General features: G+C 40.5%; 1 protein-coding gene across 3 annotated transcripts in view; it reads left to right on the top strand.

Moving 5' to 3' along the window:
• Positions 1-11,022, top strand: part of Ccdc171 (coiled-coil domain containing 171) — a 317,157-nt gene extending 306,135 nt beyond the window's left edge. For 2 of the 3 annotated variants that reach the window (XM_029540269.1, XM_029540271.1), the window contains one exon: positions 9,094-11,022. In XM_029540269.1, coding sequence (XP_029396129.1) covers positions 9,094-9,300 — 207 coding nt within the window. In that variant the 3' untranslated portion in view covers positions 9,301-11,022. The remainder of the gene's footprint in view (positions 1-9,093) is intronic. The other variant, XM_029540270.1, reaches the window with a different exon arrangement.
• Positions 11,023-15,339: the final 4,317 nt, after the last annotated feature.

The raw sequence follows: 15,339 nt of genomic DNA on the forward strand, positions 1-15,339 counted from the left end.
CAGACACAGACACATACAGACACACACACAGAGACACAGACACACAGACACAGACACACAGACACAGACACACAGACACAGACACACATACACACACACACAGAGACACAGACACACACACACAGACACAGACACACAGACACATACCCACACACAGACACACACAAACACACACAGACACACACACAGACACACACACACATACCCACACACGCACGCACACACGCACGCACGCACGCACATACACACGCACACACACACACACACACACACACACACACGCACACTATATTCGGGTTTAAGAGCTATCTTCAGATGGAAACAGACCCTCTCTCTTTGATCCTTTCCTTTCCGCTGCCCAGAATGCAGATACAGCAGCCCATTCTCCAACAGTCTTGCCATGAGCTAGATACGTGCAGTGCACTGCACAGCAGGGATTCTTAAACTTTTCCAGTCGTGACCAATTTTCACCCAAGAAGCTCTTATGTAATCCTGGGTCAATTGGCATATAAAAATAGAATATAAAATATTCAACGTAATCATCTGATGCTATACATCATAAAGGAATTTCTTCTAAAGTGATTCTTTGACATATATATATGTGTATATATATGTATATATATATGTTACCATCTACTGAAGCAATTTTTCATGCTAACAAGATGGATGCTTATTTATTTTTATATAAAGAATTAAACAATGCCTAAATATTTCATGTTTTGGGACATAGAATATCTTTAATATTTTTCAGAATTGACTGATATTTTAATTTCATAATGGTCAATACTGAGAACGCCACTCCACATAACTACATAGTTAAAAATGGCAGAAATATGTTTAGGACCATTTCAGAAACTTGTGAAAATTCTCTCCTAATCCAAAGCTAATATTAATTTCACTATTTTTCAAAAGAAAAATCAAGCCAGAAACTTTCTTTCAAAAATATTTAACTAACAAATTAATTTATTGTAAAAAAAATAAAAAGTCTATTTTTATGTGTATAGGCATTTTGCCTGCATGTATGTATGTGCACTACATGCATGCAATGCCAGTGGAAGCCAGGAGAGGGCATCAGATTCTCTGGGACTAGTGCTACAGACTTGTTAGCTACCATCTGGGTGCTGGGAATAGAGCCCAGGTCCTCTGGAAGAACAGGCAGTGTTCTTAATTGCTGAGCCATCTCACTAGCCCCTCAAATTAGCAAACTTTATTGTCAAATATTTTAATATACAAAGGTATGTTAACTGCACCTTTGTTTTTGAATTAAGTTTTGGTGAGTTTGTGTTAAGAAATCTCTTATTGTTGACAGAGTTTCTGTAGCTTCCATGTGCAGTTAGCAGGTTACACCCCTCACTTTAAGATGTGAGCTCTAGATCACCAAGACAGAAGTGGCTCGAACCCCACCTAGCTTTCGTCAGTCCCACTAGAGAGTGCTGAGTTCTGCATTGCATACTAAGCATTTGGAACTTTCCATGGTAGCCAAACACTGTCAGTGTGGGCATGCTTCCTTAGCTGATTTTCTAATTAGGTTTTTTTCTTTTAATTACATAAGTCTTTTTGTAAATTAAGAAAGTCACTCCTGTGGTTAGCATGGATATTACAGACACATTTTTAAAAACCAGTTCACCCAAACATTTCCTACATAGCATTCTTGTGTTTATTCATTTCTTGTTCTTTTTGTATATTTGAGCATATGAATATATTTCCATTTCAAATTCCCTCTGAGTTGTGTGGAAATACAGGTTTCTGAGACAAGGAGAAGGTACTTTTTATTCTCTGCCCATTTTTGGAACTCTCCCATCAGTACGAAGGGACTGAGAAGTCAGTCTCAGGAAGAAATGGGGTGTGGGATCTGAGGGAGGCAAAGGAAAACATAGGCTGTCCAGGAAGGTTCTTCATCTTCTTCCCAGCCCTGATCACATCAGGAAGCCGAAACATCTAAGAGCAGATAATGGGAGCTGTTATCTTGTCAGGCACAAGACATCTTTAAAATAATTTAGAATTAAGTTAAATGTTCTGGGGTAATTTAAAACTTCAGTTCCGAGTTTTACATCAGAGCCTAACAACAACTTAAAATCTCGATAAAAAGACTGGAACTTTCATCATGTAAACACTGTGTAATTTATTTACTGTGGTCCTGAGGATATTCAGTTTATGCTACAAAGTGCTTTTCCAAATAAAAGCATTTACTTCTGTCTTCAACACAATGCATGAATTTTTATGTTCCAGTCACCAAGAGTGCTGAGCCTTGTGAAGTGGCTGTAGATGTGAAGTAAGCCCAAGGCTGTATCTGCTTTAGGTGGCGTGAGGGGACAGTGGTCAATGCATAAACAACTGAAGCAGACAAAGATTCACACCTCTTTCTGCCATACTAAAAAGTACGACCTGGGGCAACATGATTCTACTCCCTTGAGCTGTAGTTTCTTCAACAGTAAGATATGGGGAATCATGGGACTTTCTCTTTGAGTTGTGAGAATTCATGTAATGTCTACCAAGTTGAGCCTAGCATGGTGCCTAATATGCAAATACAATACATGTTAGCTTTAATTATAAACTTGGAAGTTACTATCACTAAGAGTAGAAAGAAAAATCAAACACAAATTATTGCATTTTTTAAAATCTTATTTCATTTGCTCTTTGTAATAACCCCAAGGGCTGGTCTTTCTAAGCACAGATAAACAGGGTAAGTAATCTGTCAAAGGTCACATACTTCATGCTCATATCTTTCTGCCACACTATGGTACTCCTATGTGAGATATAATCTGTTATGCATAAAATAACCAGAGAGCCACATGAGACTCAAACCATAAAGTGATGATATTGGTAGTTTGCACATTTAGTCACCTGCCAGTTAGGAGTCTCATTTGGTCTTAGCTAAAGGCTAAGTGCTAGACATACAAAGTCAGGAATTATTTTGTCACATGGTATATACATGGTTTTATAGGAAAAGCAAAAATATACAGATAAATATAAATGCTCACAAGGAGATATAAATTCTGGTCGTATTTTTGTCATCAGTGGAGTTGGGAAAGGGGGGGGGGGGAGAGCGTCTGTAAAGGCCTCACGGAGGAGGTAAGCCAGAGTTTGAAAGGTGAAGAATTCACCCGCAAGGGAAAAAAATGAATAGCCCAGTGGTGGGTCTATACCCTGGAGCACCATACTCAGAACAAACTAGACTACACAGCACCAGGGTTTGAAATGCAGAGGAGGCTGGGCAGGGAAGCAGAAAGCAGAAAAGGAAACTTCATCGCAAAGGGCCTGGTACAGAGGAAGAACAGAGACGCAGAATCACTAATCCACCAATTTTCCATGGCAGACAAGCAGTCGAGGCTGAAGTCAAACCAGTCAGGTGGACCCGATAGCTGGGTCTGCTTGAGAACAACACAGTGCGACAAGTTTGCCGATGTCTCTACCAGTTTTCTGACTTGCTTCCCTTTTTATGACGGTCCTTTCTAAGTGTCTAGGTCTATGGGGCCCTTACGGTGTATGCTGACCTTTGAGAGTTCTCTCCAATGCTCCTTTGCATCTTGATTCTTTCATTTCCTCATCCGTAAACCCAAGGGTCAAGCTAATCTCTATTCCTAGGGAGAAGAATGCATAAAATACCTCCCAAGGTTTGGAATTACATACTAGAATTTAGAATTAGTAGCTTCAAGAAATAAGTATTTAATGATATGATAACAGATGTTCATATGAGTGCAAATATAAATGTATGTGTGTTTGAAGGTGGATCTACACATGCATACATATAACTCAGGGATGTTAGAAAACAATTTCCTGAATTTCTTCCAATTCTGATTGTGTCCACTACCGTGTCCTGTGACTCCAGCATGCTAGAACTGAGAAGTGGGGAGCTTGAACTGGATGCACAGATACTTTTGGGGGAAGGAAATTTTTGTTATGCTAAGTACTGAGAGTCTAGAGCTAAGAACCCATGAGAATTAAAGTGGAAATAGTGAGCGAGTCTGGTTGTCTTTCCCTCTTGTGGATATTTTGATTTCTTCACCACTATGCACACAGTTGTTGCGCCCTATGGAAAGACAGCCAGCAGCAAAGCCGCTTGAAGCATCCACAGAGAGACTGCAGTCAGGAAAAGCATACTGCAGGATTCAGCCAAGTGAAGGTTTAGTCTGTACTTAAGAACCATGGACAGTGGTCACTCCTTCTCCCTAAGAATCAGTCACAAATGGGACACCTTCTCCCCATAGTGTGAAGACCACTGCAACCAAAGGGGATGGAAAGATTGTAAGAGAAAGGGGTCAGGGAAGAGAAGACCGTGTCTTCTGGAAAAGACAAGATTAGTGCTCTCAGGAACCCACAACAGCTGGGGCTGACTTCATAAGACCCGCACAAGATCAAGCCAGTTGGCCTTCTAGCATGGAGTGGGCAGGGGGCCATGCAGAGCTGAGGAGAGCGATGGCTTCTGTAGGAGGGGGAGTCAGTTTTCTTTAAGGGGTTGGCTCCAGATAGGTTGACCATGCTCTACAGGACGGTTCTGAACCCAGAAAGGTATACAAAACACACACTCGAGCCAAGAGTAGACACAAGGTTCCAGGGTGGATGGGGAGACAGGGGCACATATGGTAGGAGTGAAGGGGAGGTGGGAGTTGGTGTGATCAAAATGCAGGTATGAAGTTCTCAAAGCATCAGAAGTGTTTTCCTAAGGATATGTGTCTAAAGAAGAGTGATCTCTCATGGTCTCTCTTACCTCTCAAAATCTTAAATACTAAAACCATACGTTTTATGTTTATAAATCCCTAGTTTTTAAGTTAATGTCACATAGAAGTTAGATACCAATATTTTTACCATATGCCATCATACATGGAACTGTAACAGGCTCACGCCATTTCGGGGTTGAAGAGTCTAACCCCTTATTTTATAGGCAAAGAATTGAAGACGTTGGCAGGCTAACTCACCTGTCCCAGGTGGCTGATTTCAGTCATGTCAGGGATGGTACAGTCCTCCAGTCTCTGCTACGACATGTGCTTAGCATGGCCTGCCTGGGACTAAATCACACTGTCCTTCACCTCTCTAACCATCAGTCCTAAACCTATAACCATCGTGAATGCCGCCCAGGAGACCGATGGCCCCGCTCTAGCTGTTTAGAAGCCTTGGCTGGCAAATTGGCTTTGATTTATAGACAAGGTACTGTGAGATTATTTTCTGATTAGACTAGCCCTTTATTTTTTGTTGTTTGGGAACAGTCTTAGAAAAATCATAATTTTAAAAACGGCTATTGGGTGTGTTCAATTACTACATTTCACAGGTGTTTTAAGTGGGAACATTTAGTAGCTACATTCTGTATTGTGAGTGTGTATTTGGCTGATCAACAGTAACAGCTGTAATAGAATCATTTACAGCTCATTGAAAGAATAAAAGTGCTTCCATAAAGATTCACATGGCAGCTAGCTCCTATTTCAGGTAAACAATTTCTTTTTTAAAAATTGCCCAAATTTATATTTATGTGGGACAACCGGAACATCTAAGCAGTTTGTGAAGAAGTTTAAATGGCCACAGGCTTCCCGGACTTAAAGTGCCAGATCAGATAGCAGACATTAACTCTTACTGAGCTCTGCTACAAAGTTGTTTTTATTACCCTTACCTCTTTGTTACATTACAAAAAGCATTTCCAAGCCTCCTTTTGATATTATTTGTAAGAAGAAAAATACTTACTATTTAGTTGTTATTTAAACATCAAATTCTCAGATCAGATTTTTACTAGAAACTCTGCTGGCTCTTTTTGTTTGTTTGTTTTTTAAAACTAAGTAACTTAAAATCAAATTTTATTTCATTTCATGGAAATAAAGACTCCTGTATTTTCTAACAGTCCCACAAGTGATTCTAGTATCAGAAGCAGTCATTTGTTCTCATTTACACAAATATAAGTCTGACTGCTGGCTAGAGGCCGTCCAGGAATCAAACTCTTTAAGGAAATCCATATTCTCTCTTACACTCCCACCCTCTTCTCTCTTTTCCCTTCCTTCTCTCGCTCCCTTCTCTTCCTCCCTCACCTTTTCCTCCTTTCTTTCCTCCCTCCCTCCTTCCCTCCCTCCCTGCCTCCATTTTTTTCTCGATTATTTTCTATGTTAAGAACATAAGGCCAAAGGGAAATGTGCAAAAGCTGAGACTGATTTAAAATACTGCAGAAATACCCAGCACTATGTTTCAAGGTTATTTAGTCAGAACCAGCCTATCAGATAAAAGGGCGATTTTACACACGTGGTGGAAAATACACACATAAGGAGAATGCTAAGAAGAGGCGACCCAAGTCTTGTGCAGAGTGCCAAGTCGGGCAGAATCTTCAGCGAATACAGTGCTTGGCAGAGCGCTGCCCTAGATGGCTGCCCAGTTTATCAGATGTGGGCTGATGGACTCACGGGAACAAAAGGGAGGTTTCAGGTGCAACATATTTTAGGAAGCTGTGTGCGTCTCCAAAACTGGCAAAGCTGGGCTCTTGGTCAGTTTGGTGAACTTGCTCTTCTGTAGTGTAGACCATCACGACGACCCTCAGGAGAATGGCAGATCTCTTGGTCTGAGTCTGTTTGCCGGAACTTGAGGTATAAAGCTGCAAACCCATTCTTAACAAACAAACAAACAAACAACCCCAAAGCAGTATTACAAAGTAGTATAGTGCTACTTCTGTATATTTGCCTAAAAGACTGACATCGGTCTGTTGAAGGGATGTATGCATGCCGTGTTTATAGCAGCATTTGTTACTAGTCAGATTCTGGAATTAACCCAAGTGTCCACCCACCAGTGAATAGACAAACTGTGTGGTAGCTGCATGGTGGAATACTGCCCAGACTTAACAAAAGGAGAAATCCTGTCCTTGTGAGGACTATAATGGAAGTGCAAGAAGCCCAGCACAGATGCCTCATTTCTCCCTTGTGTCAAGGGACTGAGATGAGAAACCACGGAATTCAAGGGAGCAGAGAGGGGAATGGTGCTTACTGCTTGGGGGCGTGCGTGTGAACCAGAGACAGAATAATCAAAAGGTTCCAAGCCTTAGGTCGGGCAGCCTAAGTTTGATGGGTTCTACTCTCCTGTACAGCGGTGACTGCAGCTAACAGAGTAAAAGGGTCACATTGTCGAAACAGCATGCTCGGATATTTGATATAACCACTGTACTCGATTAAAATTACAGTTTCAATTTGTATATCACATCAATGCTCATTACTGTAACTGATCAACATCCTAAAATCCTAAAAGACTTCAAAACTTTGAAGCCTCGACCCGACACATTGAAAAACGTTGCCCTAGTAAGTTAAAGAAAGCCGGGGAGAAGAGTGAAGCCTCACTCGCTGTCTTGGCTTCTTCAGCATCCTCCCAACCGCTGGGTCTGCAGTGGGGAACAGCTGTCAGGCCACCACCTCACACAGCAGGCATTAGCTCTGAAGGGATTCTGGTAAGAGAGAGCCTAGGAAGGGTCGCTGCTGCCTCTGGTGCATCCCTGCCTTGGTGCAGCCCCTGCCTCTGACACACCCGATGCTTGTGACACACCCATCACCTCTGGTGAATGGCTGCCTGTGTTCATGTTCTGAACTGAAGTGCCCAGGCCCAGAATGAAGGCTCTGAGGTGAACCCTGCCAGCTACAGCTGATGCTTGGCCTTGGGTGTTCTGTTCCTTCCATGGGGTCCAGTAAACTCTGGGCTTCATGGAGATATCTGAGTGGCCATGGTGGGCACCTTTTTTTTTTTTTTTTTTTTTTTTTTTAACTTACAGCATAAAAAGAGATGATTTCCATCAGCTATCTGCTTGCAGTGGAGTATCAAGAAATCAAAAGAACAGAGATCAAAGAAAATTGCTGAACCAGGTGTTAGATGCAGGCATTGATTTTCTCCAGTTGTACTTTAAAAAAAAAATCTACAAAAATGGTAACACATACAACAGTGGAATCTCTAATACATTCCTAATGCCAGCGGTGGTTTCTGCCTTGTCTGCACATGTAGAAATAGTTTTGTATAACATAACACAGTGAGGCAGGCCTTCATACCTTTTGTTATTATCCAAACCTAAAGAGAATCCAAGGAAAGGGTATGTTTTAAAACTCTGTAAACTGGAATCTTTTTCGTGGACACTCAGAGCTAGGCTTGTTATCCAACATTCATTTGCTCAGAATCTGGAAAATTCTGATTTAAAATTGATCATTATTTTCTTCTATGTGTAGATATTTTAAAATAGCATCTGATTCATGGCTAAGAGTTCATTCACATTAAGTATGAACTGCTATTTTCTGGTGTTTTGTTACTTAAGCCTTAAACTGTAACTTTATCAAATGCTAGTTTTGTTTTCAAGTATTTTATGAATATGTGACATTTGACTTTGGGTTCTATTATATATCTATATGCTATATATATCCACTATATATATATATATATATATATATATATATATATATATATGGCAGATATTGTGGATATATATATGTATATATATATACATATACATATATATATACATTATACATATGTATGGGAAATTGATTTCGCATTATAGTTTTTTATGATTATAAATGATTTCCAGATGATTGAAACAGTCTTTATAAAAACAGGAGAGAGGCACCATTAATGAAGGCACAATGGAAGTTCTCACAAGACCTTACATTATAGTGTACTATTTTCTAGAAATCATTGGGATTCAGTTATTTTTCTTTGGGTTAAACTTGTGAACTCAGTTATTAAAGTAATTTAGAAACGAACACCTGAGATCATTTCCTAAGCAGCTCAGGCCCCTAAACAGCACAGCGTACACTAATGGATCTAACTATTCTAGGGTCTGTCTCTGTGAACGGCCAAAGAGTCAAAGCTCAAGCAACAAATGCCTAGTTGCATTGACTTCTTGATATAAAACTTCTGAGAAAGTTTTATACACAGTTCCGGTGTTCCTCCATTGTCCTGAAACGCCTATGACATAGGATGGATAGATTCAGTTACAGCTGTAAAATCACTTCCTTTGTATAGTTTCCTTCAGATCACTTCATGGTATGCACCATCCCGTATTACATCTCAAGAGGCGCCAACCCACGTCCACGTTTGTGTTTATAGAACCTTTGTAAGAGTTTAAAACTCAATGTTGCTTCTCTCTTTCTACAGATGGGATCCCGAGACCATTCCAACCTCTCCGTCCCTTCAAGAGCTGCCGCCCCTATGGACACAGTTGGGGACTTGCTTCCATTGCAAGCGGAACTCGATACAACTTACACTTACACTTTCGCGAACACGGCCCCCCATTCTCTGTCATCTCAGTCCTCTCCAGGGGTGCCTGCTAATGCCAAAAGACCATCTCAGATAGGATTATAACTTTGAGAAATTAAAAAAAAAAGATGGAGGAAGAGCCAATGATATAATTAAAATTGTTTTGAAGGGGGATTTTCTTATCAGTTGAGTTCTGTTTAATTACAAGTAAGAGCGGGCCTTTAAAAATGGTGTGATATCCCGATGTGCACAGAGATCTGTCTCCTTAAATAATGAAACAACCCACTTTTTCCTCCCTAAGTTTTATTTATGATCACAGTTGCTCATTTTTATGTAACATATTTTTAAATGTTAAAGAATGACACATTTTGGGTAATTTCCCCCGGACTTAAAAAAAAAAAAAATCAATAAGCCATTCTAGTCTCTATCTATCAACGTTGTTTCCTCCTTGTCTATTTTAAAGCAAGACTGCAATACTTTAATAGGATTGAGAGAGCTATTTGAAATGTATGCCAATGATGCCTGTCATTTCATGGCAGCCCTGCCATGGTTCACTGAACCCCTCTTCTCTCTTGTCAGCTCGACTGAAGACAAGCATTTAGTTGCAAACTTTAAGCAGGTTGTACAAAACAGAAATGATGTGGGCGCTTCTTCTCCTGCACAATAATGTCACTCCTGGTCAATGTGAGAAGGTCAGGTTGCTCCCTGTAAGGCTACATGATACCACTTGCCCATTTGAACAAGTTAAGTTAACTGCTGAATCTGGTCCCAGTAGTCATTGAAAACCATGTCCTTTTATCAAGCCTGTATTTGATGGGAGCGAGGAGCGGCTGTGTTGGGAGGATGTCCGCGGTCTGCTTAGGCACTTTATAAGGACAGTTCTCATGTCAGTGTAGCAGGTGATATATTTAGTATAAGCTGAAAAACTTCAAGGTAACGGCCATTTTGACCTTCAGAACAGACTCCTTTTTTTTGTTTTGTTTTTTGTTTTTTGTTTTTGTTATTGGTAAGACCCAAGAGTGATGACCGTCTTTGATGCTGACAGAATTTAAAACAAGGCCATTGCCCTGCATTTTCTGCCTTGTAGCACACAAAAGTAAAATTGTATGTCAGGCCGAGATGTCGGGGAGCTGACAAGATGCCCCAGTGACATTTCAGCTAGAAAGAGCAAGTGTCTTGCAACCAAGTGGTCAAATATCAAATAATAGGTCAAGCAGGAAGGAGCTGAGTTCTAACCACAAAGAGGTTTCTGGTAACTTACTTGACAAGCTTTTGGGCGCTTTGTGGCTTGACAAAGTGATGTTCTGTTGGGTATCGCTAGACAGACTGTTCTTTATCGCCTTCAGAAGATCAGGCATTGACATTGATTAAACTCTTTAACCCTTAAAGGTTAACTCTTTACAGTGTGCATCATGGAAAGTGGAGAACAAAAGGATACTTGTACTGTGCGTTTGTTTTATATTCACCATTTAGTCCCCGGTGGCGTTCACTTCTAGTGTGAACTGTAGTTTTTGAAAAAGAATTTTGACCTGTGTTTTATATTATCTTTCATTATAGAATTTTTCATTATGGATTCATTAGACAGTAACAGTTTGTACTGTGAAACCCATGTTGTGTTTTATGCCATTTGGCCTTGGGAAATAAAATCTGCATACTGTTTATTGTGCCGTCAAGATCCACCCAAGTGATGTGTGCTGTCTGAGGCCACACAGCACCATTGTTGCCCTACTGTGCTGTACTGTTTCTGAAAACATTGGGCCAGGGTACTTAGCTTTGTATAAAACTCTAGAAAGATTTGCATGAGGAGTAAAGTTCTGTTTAACCACATTACTCTTAATTCTTTTTTTACTTTTATTTTATTTTTTTTGAACTCATAATATACTCTGCATAATATTACCTGTGTGAAACTCAACTTGTACCATGGATCACATGGTCAGGAAGACCATGGACTAATTTCTACACAGTGTGAGACACTTCCTTCTGCCGTTCCTACAACGAGGGTGTTCTGCATGGATGTTGAGATGCAGGCTTGTAGTTTACGTGTTCTCACTGAACTTTCAGCCTTCACTCTGGGAGGGCATTGCTACCCTATGGAACCCACATCCTACCCCGACCCCCAGACACGTGTGTGTGTGTGTGTGTGTGTTTATATTGAGTAAATTTTCAGATCCTCACAGTTTAAGTGTATTTGTAAAATGTACCCTACATCTGCCTTAGTCTGTTATTAATTTTATAGTATTAATGGGGAAACTAAAAAACAAAAAATGTCTGTATCTCTGTGTGTATCGATCTTACAGATGCGTTATACACAGAGAATTCTGAGCTATAAACTAAAAAAGAAAAAGATTATTAAATCAAATCGAAGCATGTCTCATTTATAAGCAACTGGATGGTAACGGCCATAGGAGCTGAAGGACGGGCCTCCCGAGTGGTCATTAGTATTCACTTCCCAATGCAGTAATATTTATACCATATGCTTTTCTCCCAGAAGTCAGCCACAGCAGGAGGAGGAGATTTAATGACATGTCCTATGGAGATCTGAGGAACTCTAGTCTGCTCTGAGCACCTTAGTGACCAATTGCTGCATATTTGAGATCTGCATCTCCATGGCCAGAACCGTTGCCCTATCAGCTCCTTCAGCTCTTTAGGCATGATGTATGGACTAGTCGTTTCTCAGGAGAACGACTTCAAATGCTTTTGTAGGGAAGGGAGTTTTGCTTTACATCTCAGAATGTGAGTTTTCGTACCAACTTTCTGTGATCCAGGAAAGTACCTGCATGGCCCGTCACTTTGCAGGGGGTGGTGAAAGCTATTGTTCTGTCACCTAAACCACACGCACTTAACAAGGGCCTGTCAGCATTCTAACGTACATGTCTGGAATGGCAAAACACAAACGATGAAACAGTACAACAGGCCAACCCAGTGATAGCTGGCATAAGCAAGTTACCTTGCAAACGGTAGAATGGCCACCACTTTCCCAAATGTGTAACTCCTAGGAAACCTAGCCATTTCTCAGTCTGCTATTGTAAATTTGTAATGCTGCCACCACCATTTCACACTGCTTTATTTGTCAGCTAGATCTGAGTCCATTCTGAACATCTCACTGCACAGGTTTTATAGACAAGTTTCCTAGGTAATTTTTTTATTCAGCAGCTATTTTAGCAATAGAGCAGAACTCTGTTGTCCAAACAAACTACTGAAATCTGTATCACATCTTATTCATGAACAACAGAGTATCTAAAATGATAGTGTTTTTCTACTTAGTAACACTGTAGCAGGTATAAATATGTCTGGGACTGTGATTGTAAAGTCCACGTCATTTCTGCTTTGTAAGACCTGCCTTCTAGAAATATCAAGCGCTTCTTAAAGAGAAAAATGTAAGTTGTCTTGTCCAGTTCTTTTTGAAAAGTATGTTCTTGTTTGAGATCCACAGCATGCATGCTTGTGTGTGTGTGTGTGTGTGTGTGTGTGTGTATGCATGTGTGCACTTGAGTGCATGCATGTGTGTTTATGTTTGCATATATATGGGTGTACATGTTGACGGGCATACGTAGAAAGGGTAATAGAAGACAGGCTCCAGTAAGGGGAGGCAGAGAACCCAGGGGTCCTGTGAGACACCCAAGCAGACCCCCCAACCTTAAGGTCCTCTCCATACCAAAGGGATAAAAGTGACTTTTGTTTTCTCAGTGGCCCAGTCTTTTGTCTTTCTGGGATGGTCTACCTGTCTACCTCTTGGGATAAGCTCACAGCATCCCAATGATGCCATAGATAAACACTACCCCCTGACTCCTTGTTACAGTGTGGGTGTGGGTGCATTAGGTGTCATTCCACAGAGGACGTGCCCTGTCTCATCTAACGGTGGGTCTCTCAGTAGGACCCGAGGCATGATAAGACTGCTAGGTTGGTTGGCCAGAAGCCTCAGGACTCCTGGTTATCTTCATGAGTCCAAGTGTGGAGCCTCCATGACCCACTTCTTACTCGGTGCTAAAGAATCAAGCACAGTTCATGCTTTCACAACAAGCACTTTACCAACTGAGCTATCTCCCTGGCTCCCAAGAGCTATTTTCCATTGATTAGACACAACAATCAGTATTATACAATATGACTGAAAGAATGATGAGGTTTCTACCTAGTTTTGCAAGGAACTCATACTTGCACTATGTTGTCTAGTGTCTCCAGCTTGGTCCAGGAGACCACATAAATACTGTATGAGCAGTAGACCCTCTTAGAAGGTGACTACTGGGTAAGCATCCCAAGAAAGCTATCCCATTGTTATGAATTTTAATATCCATTGAATGTGGCTGATAAAGACATTACCATATTAACTACTAGGTCAGTGGCTCTCCACCTTCCTAAGGTTGTAACCTTTAAATACAGTTCCTCATGTGGTGGTGACCCCAACCATAAGATTGTTTTGTCCTTTTTTTTTTATAACTGTAACTTTGCTATTGCTTTGAATTGTAATGTAAATATCTGTGTTTTGCGATGGTCTTAGGTCGTTTCCAAAGGGGTTGCAACTTATAGGTTGAGAATCATTGTGCTAGGATATATAAAATAATTTTTTTTTCTGGTAAACTGAAGATTGGCTCCCAAACTTCACATGTTCTCTGGAACATGTGAATATTTCCTCATGTGGCTAAAGGGTGTGGGAATTATTCTGAATTTTCTGGAGGGGACCAAATGTGGTTAGAAGTGTCTTTTAGAGAGAGAGGAGGGGAGAGAATGAGATGAATTTGACTGCAGAGAGGAGAAGCTGACAGGATGCTGTATGCAGAAACTGGGTAGAGATGCATGATAAGAGAATAAATGTGTTGTTTAACCTACAAGTTCATGGCAATTCATTACAGTGTCCTTGGGAAATTAGTGTAAGCAGTGAAATTTCAGGTTTTTAGAGACCTATTCATTAATTATTTAATTTTAGCAAAAAGGAAAAAAAAAATCCCTTTTAAATCATCCTAACCGTGCTCATAAATTGTGTTTCCATTTATTTATGTTTTAGGGCTTTCATTCCACATGTCTGGCTTTGCACAGCATGAGCAGCGGCTGTCTATATGGTCTATAGGGTCCTCATGCAGTCACTCTATTGCCATTGTCCTGGGTTATTCTCCAGTTAATGTGTGTTTCCAATATGCACTTAAATGTCTGACATTTCATAAAGGTGTCACACCTGCAATGTAGCTAACTCATCTTAAGCGTTCATTTGAAATGATTTATTATTTACTTGATTTCATTCTGTTGGCATATTTTTTTATAGTATTCTTAGAAAAGAAATCCAGATCAAGTAAGGCCTGATACTATTAATGAGGCTATGGAGTGCTCACAAAAAGGGGCCTATCATGACCACACTCCGGAAGACAAGCAGCTGAAAGAGTCAGATGCTGATATTTACACCCAACCAGTGGACAGAAGCAGATGACACCTGTGGTTGAGTTAGGGAAAAGCTAGAAGAAACTGAGGAGGAGGGCGAGCCTCTAGGAAGACCAGCAGTCTGAATTAACCTGGACCTCTGAGATCTCTCAGACAATGGACCACCAATCAGGCAGCACACACCAGCTGATGTGAGGCCCCCAACACACATGCAGTAGAGGACTTCCGGGCCCGTGTTCATTCAGAGGTGATGCACCTAACCCTCAAGAGACTAGGGGCTCCAGGGCGTTTAGAGGTCTGGTGGGGTAGGGGGTGGAAGGTGGCAGGGGGGGACATCCTCTTGGAGACAGGAGTTAGGGGAAGGTATGGGAGGGGGATAAAATCTGGAGTGTAAAAAAAAAAAGATTAAATAAAAATTTTAAAAAAGAGAGAAGAAATTCAGTCTTGAAAGAATTTATACTAAATGTTGCTTAAATAAAGGTTTGGAGTTTTCATGTCCCCCTTGCTGGCAGGATATTCCCTCCCCCCTTACTATGTATTCCTGAGGGTGACATATGCCCAGACGTTTAACAAAGCTTTTGTTACAAATAAAATTAATTAGTTTTAATGATTTCCCTCGATGGTAAAAATTTCTAAAATTTTTATTGTTATAACATTTAAAATTCCTTTTTCTTACTCCAGCAAAACCATATAGTTGTTTTTTTTCTTTAGTTTAAGTAGAGAAAGAAAAGCAATTTTAACTAAAACGACTGTGCTCCAAATTGCAAAATCTAAAAT

The sequence above is a fragment of the Mus pahari genome, chromosome 6, assembly GCF_900095145.1.
Source record: "Mus pahari chromosome 6, PAHARI_EIJ_v1.1, whole genome shotgun sequence".
Classification (NCBI taxonomy): domain Eukaryota; kingdom Metazoa; phylum Chordata; class Mammalia; order Rodentia; family Muridae; genus Mus; species Mus pahari.